Source organism: Hypanus sabinus, chromosome 19, assembly GCF_030144855.1.
Source record: "Hypanus sabinus isolate sHypSab1 chromosome 19, sHypSab1.hap1, whole genome shotgun sequence".
NCBI lineage: Eukaryota > Metazoa > Chordata > Chondrichthyes > Myliobatiformes > Dasyatidae > Hypanus > Hypanus sabinus.
The window spans coordinates 28,694,975-28,709,142 of NC_082724.1; the positions used below are offsets into that span (position 1 = coordinate 28,694,975).

Consider the following 14,168-nt stretch of genomic DNA (forward strand, 5'->3'; position numbering starts at 1 on the left):
ATTATCCCAGGGATGAAAGGGTTAATGAATGAGGAGCATTTGAGTGCTCTAGGACAGGGGTCGGCAACCCGCGGCTCCAGAGCCGCATGTGGCTCTTTCATCTCTGTGCTGCGGCTCCCTGTGGCTTTGGGAAATAAATGATGAGTATTTAATTAAAATGTATTTTATATTAGTTTTTGAAATGTAATTCTAAATTTGAAGATTATGGTGATCTTGTACAATCTAAATAAAACATTGTGGTGACCCATTTCCTGGTACATCCGAACCGGCTCACAATTAGCCAGCGTTCCGGCTAAGGGAGATAACCTGCGGGGGTTTGTGTGTACGAGTCTTTTGGAGCATCCGCGCCCATGGGGGGGGGGGGCAGGTTGAGGGAGGCTTAAAAGCAAGGCTGTTTAGTTCGAATAAAGTTATCTTTGACTGCAGTTTACCGACTCCGTGTCGTTATTTTAGCGCTGCGTGTAGCACACCGCTACAACATGTTTTTTATCGCTATTAATATACGTCACCACTGCCGATGCCTAACACCCGCCAGTGCGCGATTTCTTTTAATTTTTCGATCCAAGGTAGGCTAACTATGGAGTAACCTTCAATCCAACGTCTTTTTTTCGGAGTTCAAAATGTTTTTGTTGCATGCAGAAATGTAGTTTCGTTTTTTCTGCAGGAGTTCATCGATTTCATAAATGCAACACATTATAGTTTGTTTATACATAGCATAAAGGCAAAAAAAAACGTTGTATGCAGTGTTATTTCATTTTAAATATCAAACGGGTTTTGTGGCTCCCAGAGTTTTCTTTTCTGTGGGAAACGGGTCCATATGGCTCTTTCAGTGGTAAACGTTGCCGACCCCTGCTCTAGGACTATATTCACTGGAGGTGGATGGTGGAGGTGAGGTGGGGGGGGGGGAATCTCATTGATACCCACTGAATATTCAAAGGCCTCATAGAGCAGATGTGGAGAGAATATTACTGGTAGCGGGGGTCTAGGAGCAGACTACAAGGACAAACCTTTAGAATGGAGATGAGGAGGAATTTCTTTAGCCAGAAGGTGGTGAATCTGTGGAATCCATTGCCACAGGGATATTTGAAGTGGACGTTGGTATGTTTTTGATTGGTGAGAAGAAGGCAGGAGAGTGAGGTTGAGAGGGAAAATAAATTAGCCATGATCAAATGGTGGAGCAAACTCAATGGGCCAAATGGCCTAATTGTCCTCCTCTGTCTTATGGTTTAATTGCCTTAAATCTTCTTTCAGATCGCATGATATATGCAGTGTTCTTCTGGGTTTTTCTTGTGCCCAATATGCAGGTACTCGGAGGGACTCAGTTATCAAAATGGCATCTGACAACAAAGAACACAAGCTGCTACGCTGCTCAGTCGTGCTTGTGTAGCCCTGCCATCCATCCAACGTTACTCATGCTTTCAGATGCGGGAAGCCTGACTCCGGTAGTTTCTCTTGAAGAGATATGACGACTGACTGTTCTTCCAGGCTAACCCTGACCTCCTTCCCTATCCACCCCTACCTACCACCTACAGACAGGCAGACACGCACATGACTGTTGCAGCTGCTGTCCCAATCCATTCAAACCCTGATTATAAACATTAATTGATGACTCACCAAGTGATATCCATATTCCTTGCCCTTTCCCCATTCCCCACATCTCCACTGTCATCTTCCAGTCACCAACCAGCCTCCCTAGTCACTGGTATATACTGTGACCGTCTATCACTAATAACAGTTGCCTCTACAATCCAACCTACCTCCAGCTACTGCTCTGAGCTACCCAACATTAACATGCCACGGCTGTAGGTCACCCCATCCTCCAAATGGCCCCAAAACCTTTCTAATCCAACAATGTTCCCCCACTCAGCTCATGACCCCAAGACCCAAACCTCTCTGATTATTACTATGTTGATGTGTAGGGAGAATGGAAGGGCCAAATGTGCAAGGCTTATTCAGTACACATGATGCCCTGTACACCAAGACCTTCTAGTTTCCCAGCAAAGGGCAAATATAAATGTATCTTAGTGCTCTGCTAACTATCTGAGCCATCTTTAGAAATAGCCTCCCATTTCTTGCCAATATCTTTGTTATTATCACATTACTCTTTCTGAAAGATGCTGCATTTAGATTGACTACACCCTTTTCTACATTCAGCTGATAAGGTGATCACTGTTTCTGTCAGCAAGAGCATATGTTATTTTTTAAGATAGTCCTTTTCAAATTGAAAATTGAACTTTGTTTACATCCCAGTTTTGGACAATTTATGACTGTGCTTTTAAAATTCAATTTGTTTCTTTCCCAGTACTAACATTGCCTGGAAAAGGAGTTGGGGAAAGGATGCATTTCAGTATTCGCTCAAACAATTTCCATCTAATCTCATTTCAGTAGTCAGTGACAGCTCTGACATTTTCAATGCATACAAGCAAATCTGGGGCAGTGAATTTAAAGACAATGTTGAGTGAAGGAACAAGGATTCAATGCTGATTATTTGAACAGATTCTGGGGATTCTGTAAAGTCATTATTGAGGTACTTTACAGATGAAAATTGCAGAATCAGTGTCATTATTATGTCTAGCTTTTGCAGCAGATTTACTGTATATCTCAAGATGTTTAAATTACCACATACCGGTAGCTGCTATCGTAATAGCCCAAATTCCAGTGCAGATGGAATGTGTCCATACCGGCTGTGCTGAATACTCTTGCTGGTATTAACTCAATCCCCACCATTTGACTCCTGCTCAAGTAGATGTAATCTCCGTACAGCTTCTTTCATTCCTGTTTAGTTAGTAGCTGCATGTGAGATTACTCAAAGAGATAACTTGTGACGTACAGATCATTGTATCTCCGTCACTCCTCCTGTAAAATAAAATACAATCAATGTATTTCTGTAGCCCAGTCAAATGCAGATTAGGATACAAAACATTTTTAAAGCTTTGTGGTATTTTACTGTTTGTTTTAGGAATCGTTTTGAATAATCTATATTACCTTAGTAGCTATTGGGACATTCTGCCATTCTCCTGTTTACTTCTCTGAAAGGTTTCAATGTACTGAATTAATTATGGCATGGAGAAGAGTTTCTATAAAATAGCATTGAATGTTTAAACACGTGTATGTTGTGCCAATTATAATGTGAACTGTACAATCATCAAAAGAGATCAATTCTTAACCTTCAGACTGGAGAAAATGCTATTGATGACAATGCTGAAATGTTTGTGAGTCAAACCTAGAGGAATTCCTGAGGAATATTCTAGACTGAGATGACTACTCAACATAGGCTGTCTTCCTTTATCCCCAGAGCATCTAAATCTCACACTTGCCTCATGTCAATAGTCACTTGCATTTCACCTTGGAATCAGATGCTTTGTTTATAGAGTCTTGGAGTCATGGTTAGGCCTTCAGCCAAACTCATTTTTACAAAGGCTGTAATGAGCTCTGGAGCCCAGCGCCCTGAGAAGCCCCAAGACTGAGCATCATGAGTGTATGGGCTTGATAGGCACTGCTGAAACTTGTTCCAGCATTGGAAAAGATTGAGATTATACCAATGGGTGAACTTCAGAAAAGAAATCCCAAGGTTTTGATGGATAAGTGCTAGTGTTGCTGTACAGAAATGCTTTGAAAGGAATTCAAACTAATTCTGGCATACCTTTCTATCAATACATTTGGCATAGCATCATGGCCATTAATAAAGCAGTGAGCTCATCTCTTTCCAGCTGTTGTATTATGGAGAGGGCATGGATCAAATTGGCTTGTGCGATGATGAGGTTCTCAGAATGAAATGAAAATAGATATTTCTCCTGTCATTTTCTCTAACTGAGGTTGGTTACATATGCATCAGCCTTATCTATTATATTTGTGTGCAGATGTTCATGGGACTTCTTCTCAAGAATTGTTCACCAATTTCACAACCAGGTATGGTATGTGGGCTTTGTGACTACAGAGCATCAAAGCGCGATGTTCGGAGTATATTTATTATCAAATTATGTACTGTATACCATATACAACCTTGAGATTCATCTTCTTGCAGGCAGCCACAAAACAAAGTGACACAACAGAATCCATGAAAATTCCCACACAGCAAAGACTGTTGAACACCGAATATGTGGAAAAAAAAGAACAAATCAGGCAAACAATCAGAAAGTGAACACATATTACACAGAAAGTGAACTGCAGTGTTCCTGAAAATGAGTCAGCAGGCACGGAACCAGTTCAGCACTGAGGTGAGTGCAGCTGATCCAGGAACCTGAAAGCTGCAGGCCATGGCTGCAGAGGCAGTTCAGTGCTGAGGCAAGCAAGACATGGAGTAGAGGGCTGAGAATTGGTTTGTCCTCCACCCTCGCCCTCAGCGCCTTAATCTTTTTAATCTGTTTTGGCGGTTAAATTGGCTAAACCTCAGTTCATTATTCACTCTCTGGCCCAGTCTCTGCCTCTTCAATCTGGCCTGAAGTTTCAATTCAGCCCAAAGTCCTCCCCATTAATGGCCATGGCCATATCTGCATTTGCAAGAGTCCAGTTCACCAAATCCTTCAGGATACCACAAAAACACCAGCTTGTTCAGACGTTTCAAATTCTATTGTCCGTGCTCAACAATAACTCATGATCCAGCTTTTAGTTACTAAAGATGTTCTGAGTTGATGTGAAGATAATATTTCATCCCCACAAGGACTCTAGTGGTAACCCTTATAAATCAGCATAGACAGGTAGATTTGCAAGGATGAAATCAATAAGTGTTTTTCCCCTCATTGCACAGGGACCTACAGTCAAATCCTTCAGTACTGGGTTAGCTCTGTCAATAGCATTGTAACTAAACCACTTACAGCAATAAATAAGTTATTAATTTTCCAGAACATCCAATATTCATTTTTCTATCTCATCTTCAGTATGGAGGAATACAGACTTGTTGGTCAAGGGAGATGGTAGGTGATAACCAGGAGAAAATATCTGCTTGTTCCTTTGCTATGAAATTTTATGGAGTCCTAGGTCAATATTGTGTCCACCCCAGGGCCATTTCATCCTGATTGTACCACTGTCCACCACTTTGAAGGGATAGAAAAGAATGTGATAAGGTAGGTTGAGATATGTTGAAAGCTATGAATTGAAATGTGACTACGTCATTGACTAACTTGTGAGGGAGCTCTTCCAACTTAGGTCCATGGGTGTCAAGTTGAGTAGCTGATGCTTCATTACTAGCTGGTCATGAGTGGTGTCAGGTCAGACCTAAAGGATATGAGTGAATAGATGGATTTTTATGACAGTTTTATGTGTAATTTAATTGTAGTGATTATTAATCCAATACTACTGTACTCTGGTAAGGTAAAAGGGGAAATGGAAGGAGAAAAAACAAGCTTGGCAATAAATCGTTGCTGTACTTCTGGAACATCAGCCATGATTTGTCTGAAAATCCAGAGAAATCTCTATGTACCTGATTCTGCAATCCAACATTAAAAATTAATGAAGGTTAAGTTACAGAACCGGTAAAAAAAATAAAGCAAAACTCTGGTAAAGATTTAACTGTACATCTATAAATTTGGTGTCTCTCAGGAACAAAATTACTTTTGCTTCATTTAAAACTTTATTATTTTATTGGATTCTATGAGTTTCAATCAATGTACTGATTTTCTCGTATGTATATGTGAATATTTTATTTATCTTGTGACCTTGGTGAACTTTATAAACAAGTCCAGGAGCGAGTTGGCTGCATAATGTTTCATCTAAACCATTGAGTGCTGTGCTTTTGTTTTTGAGCATAGAGATGTATCATCTGACAAAAAACACTTGAATGGTTTCTATGCAAACTAGGCTACTGCTACTGAGTTAGAAAACGGTTTGCTGCTCTGAATCAAAAATAATGCTTATCAAGATTGGATCCATTGTAATAATCACCTTTGTTTGCTTTAATGTTTCATTATTTTCCTTGTCTTCAGTTCTAAAAGAGATTTTATGGCAGAACACAAGAAGATTCTGTATTTCCTTCCTGAGCCTGTTGAGGAGGGGATCGTGCTGGGAAATGGCACATTTTCCAATATGGGTATCAGCCAATAAAGTTTGCTTTATTTCAGTCCTGCAATGTATCACAAACTCAACATTTGAAAACAGATTTTTACTGTACTAGTGTGGCTGCTTTTTCTGAACTATTGAACCATCTTGAGACCATTAATCTATACTTATGGGAGAGATTATTATGTTCAATCCTCATGTTGTTTAAGAAATTAGACTGATCATTTCTGACTCTGGCACTGTAATGATAATGTTCCTGAAACATACCCAAGATATGGACTAATAGTCTAGGGAAGTTTGGATTTAAATCCAACCTCAATAAACAGGGATTTTTAATATAATATGAAGGAAACCCTATAGATAAAAGCACTATAGATGAAGCGGATGGGTTGTTGTAAAATCTAGCTGACTTGCTATTGCCCTTTAAGGAATAAATCCTGTTATCCTCACCTAGTCTAATTTGTACATGGTTACTGTACTGTCTTGATGAATAACTAGTGAACTGAAATGTTAACTTGATATCTCTTTCCAAAAATGCTGCTTGATTTGCTGAGTATTTGCATTATTTTCTGTTATCTCCAATGTATTGTTACCTTCAGTCTCTGCCTTAAATACACCTAATGATTTAGCCTCCACAGCCCTCTGTGGCAAAGAATTCCATAGGTTCACTACCCTTTGGCTGATGAACCTCTGCAGCTCAGTTCAAACAGGACACCCTCAAGGTGAAGAAATTACATCTCTGCTCTGCCTGGTATGGATGACTCTTTAATTTAAGCCCACAGCTCCTTGTTTCATCTAGCTTGGGTGTCTCAAACAGCATTCCTGCATCTACCCTGTTAGGCTTCTGAAGAATTTTGTATGTGTTAAATTCCTCATTTCTTCTGAACCATAAAGAATGCTTAGCTCTCCTCATTGTGGGTGGCAGGGTGGAGATACGCCTCTACCAAAGGAATTGTACGTATTCCTTCCCTCCCCTAGCCTGCAGGTCACTCTTGGGCAAGGCGTAACACCTGCTTAGCACCTGCCACCACCCCCTCCCCCCGATTAGGGTGACGTGAAGCCATAGGATCAAGTGGTGGATGGTCATATGAGCAGCTGGTGCATTTCACAAGTTGTGGTTATGCAACCACTGATGCCAGGCAGACAATCTCTGGAGAGCATTGATAATGGCTGGGGTCACTCATCTTGTGAAGACACTGCCCAGAAGAAGGCAAAGGAAAACCATTTCTATTGAAAAATCTGCCAAGAACAGTTAGTCACGGAAAGTCCATGCCCGCCCATGCCATACAACATGGCACATAATGAACGAACAGGCTCTCCTTACTGGATATTTATCCAGTCCTGGAAATCAATCAGGTAAACCTTTGCTACACCCTTTCTATTAGACGTTCCCTTGCTTTGGTAGAGAGATCAAACGTTCACACAATGTGCCAGCTTACTAGACTCCTTCTTAATTCCAGTAAGATGTATTGACTTTTAAACCCATTTCCAATTGCAGTAATGGCCTATTTGTCTTCCTAATTGCTTGCTATACCCATATAGTATTTTTCAGCGAACAATGTTTAAGTCCTGGGTCCGGCTGAACATCAATAACTTTTAGATTTTCAACATAAACAAAATTACATTTTTATATTTTTCTACTAAAGTAGATAGACTCCAATGTTCCACAATATATTACACCTGCCATGTTCTCATACATTCACTTAGCTTGTTCCTGTCCTGCTAAAACTCCTCTGCATTCTTCTTACAGTACAGCCCACTGGGGGTGCTGTAAAATGATGTGCTAAGCTCCCGCACTGCTCGTAAGTTATATGACTGAAGCCAATCTTGGTAATTTACAGCAGTGTGATCACCAAACTGATTGACATGGGAATTATCCAATCATTTTAATGGTGAGTGAGGAAGTGGGGAGGTTAGGTGGAGAGAGGGGAAGATGTGAGAACCCTGTGCAATAGAACTGGCTATAAGCACCAGTAGTACAATAATATCTAACCTGGATTCGATCAGCCTTAGGAGATGCTGGTCAGATGGTCAACACTACTATTTCCCAATGTAATCAATAATGCTGTCATTCACATGAATCATTTTTACAATAGAGTCAGATTATTAAGTGTTTTGCTTATTCACTAACAGTGACAGTCACTAACACTTTATCTTAATCCCAGAATTACTTCTATGCGTTATCATTAGCTGAATCCTATCAATGTTTCAAAGAAGGGGCAGCTAATCTTGTGAAGAAATCCAGATGGAATCATTGAAACAGTGTAAGAAGGGAAGGACAATCCTGAAGAAGTATGGACAATTGAAAAGCTTTTAGCCTTGTATTCTATTTTGTGTAAAATGTATCTGTAATCATGGGGTGACGGGGTGGAGTAAAAGGATAAACAAAGTGATGGTAAAGAAATGCAGGTTATCCAAAGGGAAGTTTGGAAGCAAGTTTTGAGATGAATCTTATAATTTGTCTGGAGAGCTCAAATCTTATGAGGCATTCATGAAAACAGAAAGGTAAGATGCTATCATTTAATGTCAAGATTTACATGATATAACAATAATTTTCAAACTCCCCTGTGTGATTGTGTTGGTGTAAAGGTTAACACATCTACTGGAGATGTTCTAACCAGTTCTACCAGTTCTAACTGGTAGGATCAGCCACAAAACAGGAAATATTAATGGCGATTTAGTGAGCAAGAAAAATATGCTTGAAAGTCAGCAAATGTGATTGCAATCTGGTTGCATTGCAGAGGGGTAAAGCAACTTGACTTGTGCAACACATACTGTCTTGCCAAATGTAGGGCAACTCTGATTTTATGGTCATCTTGCCAACTTGTGCTGTGTAAATGTAATCTAATAGTGTGTGAACCAGAAAAAGTGTGAATGACAGAAGGAACCCCAACCCCTTTGAGTGCCCCCACTGCACCACTCCCCAATATTCACATGCCAGTTGCCTTGTTTCAAGAGGTTTTTGATTGCCTGTAGTGCATGTTAGATAGGAATTGAAAATGATCTTAAAGATTAAGTTCTGAAAAAATGCGCTTCTGAATTCATTTTTGACCCGCAAGATGAAGCTCATCCATGTCATCTAGAAAATGGAAAATTTAATTCCCCGTTTAGAACCTCTGGCATGTCAGAAACAGAATGGATTTCCCTTGAGATGAGTAGAGAAGGATACAGCTGAGGAGGTGCAGATATTCAGTTCAACTCCAAATACGAATTCCAGTCTTCAACCTCAGTCTCCTGGCCTCAGTGGCCTCAAAAGACTTGAGTTTTACTATCTTCAAGTAAGAGGAGCCTGAACAACACATTCAAAGACACTGGAGAGGAAAGGGAGGTTGAAAGTAGGTGGCAACTTGCAAAGCCAAGGGGCAGGGGCAAGAATTGGTTTATAGAGAAAAACATGTGAGCAGCAAATAAAAAATTAAGAGATTAGTGCTTTAGGTATTTCATAGTATTGCTAACATTGAGCCAGGAAGAGATGCATAAGACTCATAATATCATCGGGACACAGCTCCCAGCCCTGGAGGACACCTACAGCTCATGCTGCCTAAGGAAAGCTACAAGCATCTGTAAGGAGAATACACACCCATGCAATCATCTGTTTGAACTTCTTCCATCTGGCAGACGTTATAAGGTTTTCTATGCCCGGACTTCCGGACTGAAAAATAGCTTTTTCCCCAGAGCTATAATTGCTTTGAACCAAGCATCATCCAAAAATTTGTTATATTGCTACTTTCAATACTGGTTTTATGGCTGTCATGCATCTGAGTTGTGCTTTTGTACTGCTGGACATTGCTTGTACTGGCTGGTTACTTGATTTTATTTATTTTATTTGTTGTTTTATAGCATTGAGTACGAGAGTTGCAAACTCATTTTCACTGTATCGGTGCAGGACAAATTGTTCTATGCAATGACAATAAAGATATTTCAATTTCAGTTTCAATTGGAGGAGCAGAAAATTGCTGTCATTAACAGGATATGTTTGGTAGGAGGGAACAAGAGGAAGTTGGTCTTTACCATCATTTCCAGACTGGGTAGCTTCTCAAATCCTTGGACACAGGAGGCCTTTCTCTTCCATTTGCACTGGGAATTCTAATGATTTATGAAAATCAAGTTACTCCGAAACCTGGATTTTCTGCAGCCGCTGCAAGCTTTCTAACTCCATGCAATAACCTCATGCTGTTACCAGTGGAAAAGAATGCTTCCCTTGAGAATTGTGGGCATGACTTCAGTCAGCTCAAGTTAGTTTCGGGCTATGCCAGCAATATCCAAACTTGCACCTTATGACTGAGCATTTTTGCAATAAGTACACTGATTGGCACAGGTTGGATTCTGCATTAATTTCAGATACAAGTTGTGCAATATGATATTTGTGCATTCTACCAGAGTTGCCAGCACCTTTTCATAATTGAGTTTTTGTGCTGCTGTGCTCAGGATTTGTAGCCCATTCTAACTGAAATGCAGTGACTCCAGACTTGTCAGAGAAAGGTATTCATCCATATAATCTCTTTTTCTCATTTTCAATTGTAAGCTAATTCTATGCACTTCGTTGTTTGGTATTATTTGGCTTACAGTACCAAACTCTTAAGGAAATCTACAAGAAAATGTTCACTAACTCTCAACTATTCATATATTACAGACATGCTCAAGTTACACATGTATAATATTTAAAGGAAGTTTATCTTCTATAGAATGATTCCAAGATTATTCTTCGATCAATACAAAGAAAGAGATTAATTATATTGAATTTATGGCTAAATTGGGGTTAAAGTATTTTTTCACATGTATTTAAAATGTAATATTTGCATGTTTCTAGGACCTACTGGTTGCTGATTTTGAAAATGTGAATATTCTCCAGGACTGATGGCACACTCTTAATGATTAAAGAACAGCATTTGCCCCTCTGTCATCTGATTTCTGCATGCTTGAACCCATGAACACCAGCTCACTTTTTTATTATTTCTGTTTTTGCACTACTTTAAATTTAACTATTCAATATACATATACATGCTCATGGTAATTCATTTATTTATTTTTCTATATTTATCATGTATTGTGACGTGCTGCTGCTGCTAAGTTAACAAATTTCATGACATATGCCAATGATATTTAAATCTGATTCTGACGATGTACTCAAGGAGGTTTGAAAAAATATAAACCTCCAGAATGTTGACTTGCTGTGACTCAGGCAAAAGAAAATGCTACTAAATGAAATTTGTTAAATGGTGATTCACCGTTTAAGACTGAAAAGCACAGCTGTGCACTGATCTGGAAGCTCTAACTATAGCATTGTGGGCTGTTAATACAACAAAGGCTGAAAACAACAAACATTACAGTTAGTCATTCTAACCAATCCATCCAGAATTAGTAAAAACTTCGGGTAAAAAATTCAAAAGCAAACTATGTTTTGGTGCATTTTTGATAAAACAATCTTGTAATATTTGAGTACTGTTGTGAATGCTTTGACTTTGGTTCAGGTACCTTGAAAGTCAACATATCTATATCAGGAACAAAAGAAAATCTGCAGATGCTGGAAATCCGAGCAAAACACACACACAAAATGCCGGAGGAACTCAGCAGGCCAGGCAGCATCTAGGAAAAGAGTTCCCACCAAAGGGTTGCTGCCTGGCCTGCTGAGTTCCTCCAGCATTCTGTGTGTGTTGCTTGGATATCCATATCAGATATTTCTGAAGAAAATGTTATAACAGTATAAAGCCATATAAACATTTTTTGCAGTCAGCAAATATTGCAACTGGTTGCGTATTTTTCTCACATCCACCATGATTTAGTGTTAGCATGGTTTTAATTCTAAAGCAGAAGTTGTCATTTAAGCCTATCACTTAAAGGCCAACAGCAGAATCTGTCTTGTTTTAATTAAACTAAGAGCTGTCTACTCTTTCTGAAAAATTAAGAGTACCACTTGTGAAAACTAGACATGTACAAATTAGCCACTACTATATTTCCCATTCTTTGAAGAAGGAAGACATCTCAAGATGTTCTGAAAAGGAAAGCCTCATCCTGGAAACAGATGTGGTGGAGATGAAGGAACTTAGAAATGGGAATGCCATTTTTTACAGGTGAAAAAGAGGGAAAGAGATGCCAAGATGTTCTTCTTCAAAGAACAAGGTTTCCCTTCCTCCACCACTGATGCTGTCCTCATTTGCATCTGCTCTATTTCCCAGCCATCTGCCCTCACCCCATCTACCCAATGCCTTAACAGGGAAAGAGTTCCTCTTATCCTCAACTGCCACCTGAGGAGCCTCCACATCCAGCACTTCAGTCTCTGCAACTTCCATCATCATCAACAGGACCTTACCATCAAACACATCTTTACTTCCCCAACCACCTCCCCCCAACTCTCTGCTTTCTGCAGAAATCACTTCCTCTATTATTCCCTTGTCCATTCATCCTCCCATCCCTGCAAGTGGAAGAAGTGCTACACCTACCCATTCACCTTCTCCCTCACTTCCATTTAGAGCCTCAAACAGTCCTCCTAGGAGAGGCAACAGCTCACTAGTGAATCTGTTGGGGCCATCTACTGTATCTTGTGCCTCCTATGCCGCCACCTCTATATTAGTGAGATTCGACGTAGATTGGGGGACAGCTTTATTGAGCAGGTTTTATTTCATTTGTAAAAAGCAGGATTTTCCAATGGCCAATCATTTTTGTCCCAATCCATGTTCCCATTCTGATGATCCATGGCCTCCTCTTCTGCCACATTGAGGCCATTCTCAGGTTGGAGGAACAACACCTCATATTCTGTCTGAGTATTGTCAAACCTGGTGGTAAGAACATCGATTTCTCCAACTTCTGGTACCTTCTCCCCCTCTCTCTTGCCTCTTCATCAATTCCCACTCTGGCTCCCCTCTTACCTCTTCTGTTCTCCTCACCAGCCTATCATCTTCCTCTGATATCCCTCCTCCTTCCCTTTCTCCCATCGTCCACTCTCCCTTCCTATCAGATTCCTTCTCCAGCCCTTTCCCTCTTCAAGCTATCACCTCCCAGCTTCTTACTTCATCTCCCCTCCCACCCCCACCTGGTCTTACTGGCAGGATGATGGCAGAGCAGAGATGGCTAAATTTTCTGGGAATAGTTCACAAGGATAGATGTGTCCCACAGAAGAAGTTCTACAGTGGCCGACAAGCGAAGTTAATGACTGTATAGACGCTAAGGAAAGGTAGCAAAAGAGAAGTTGGATGATTGGGAAGCTTTTAAAATCCAACAAAAGGCAACTAAAAAAGCTCAAGAAGGGTAAAGATCAAATATGAGGACAAACTAGCCAATAACATAAAGCAGGATGCCAGAAGTTTTGTCATTTATATAAAGAGTAAAAGGGAGGTGAGAGTTGATATTGGACCACTGGAAAATGATGTTGGTGAGATACTAATGGGGAACAAAGAGATGGCAGATGAACTCAATGAGTACTTTGCATTAGTCTTCACTGTGGAAGGTACTACTGGTGTGCCAGAAGTTTGAGTGTCAGAGAGCAGGAGTGAGTGGCATTGCTATTACAAAGGAAAAGTGCTAGGCAAACTCAAACATCTTATGGTGGCTATGTCACCTGGACCAGATGGACTACATCCCAGAGTCCTGAGAGAGGTTGCTGAAGAGATAACAGATGCATTGGTTATGATCTTTCACCAATCACTTGATTCTGGCATGGTTCCGGTGGACTGGAAGATGGCAAATGTCACTCCTCTCTTTAAGAAGGGAGGAAGGCAAAAGAAAGAACATCATAGGGCAGTTAGCTTAACTTCAGTGGAAGAGGAAGTGTTGGAGTCTATTATTAAGGATGAGGTTTCGGGGTACTTGGAGACTAATGATAAAATAATTCAAAGTCAGTATGGTTTCTGTAAAGGGAAATCTTGCCCAAATAATCTGTTAGAGTTCTTCAATGAAGTAACAAGCAGGGTGGAGAAAGGAGAGGCAGTGGATGTCACTTACTTGAATTTTCAGAAGGCATTTGATAAGGTGCCACATATGAGGCTGCTTAGCAAGAGAAAATCCTATGGCGTTACAGGAATAATACTGGCATAGATAGTGGAATGTCTGACATCCAGGAGGCAGTGAATGGGATTAAAGGGGGTCTTTTCTGGTAGGCTGCCAGTGACCAGTGGTGTTCCTCAGGGCTCAGTATTGGGACCATTACTGTTCACAATATTTGACAATGATTGAAAGAA

The 14,168-nt window shown here is 40.2% G+C and overlaps 1 protein-coding gene across 1 annotated transcript in view; it reads left to right on the top strand.

Moving 5' to 3' along the window:
• Positions 1-6,039, top strand: part of nampt2 (nicotinamide phosphoribosyltransferase 2) — a 41,317-nt gene extending 35,278 nt beyond the window's left edge. The window contains 2 exon segments of the mRNA XM_059944892.1: positions 2,303-2,527; positions 5,922-6,039. Of these exon segments, the coding sequence (XP_059800875.1) occupies positions 2,303-2,527; positions 5,922-6,039 (343 nt within the window).
• The last annotated feature ends 8,129 nt before the right edge of the window (positions 6,040-14,168 follow it).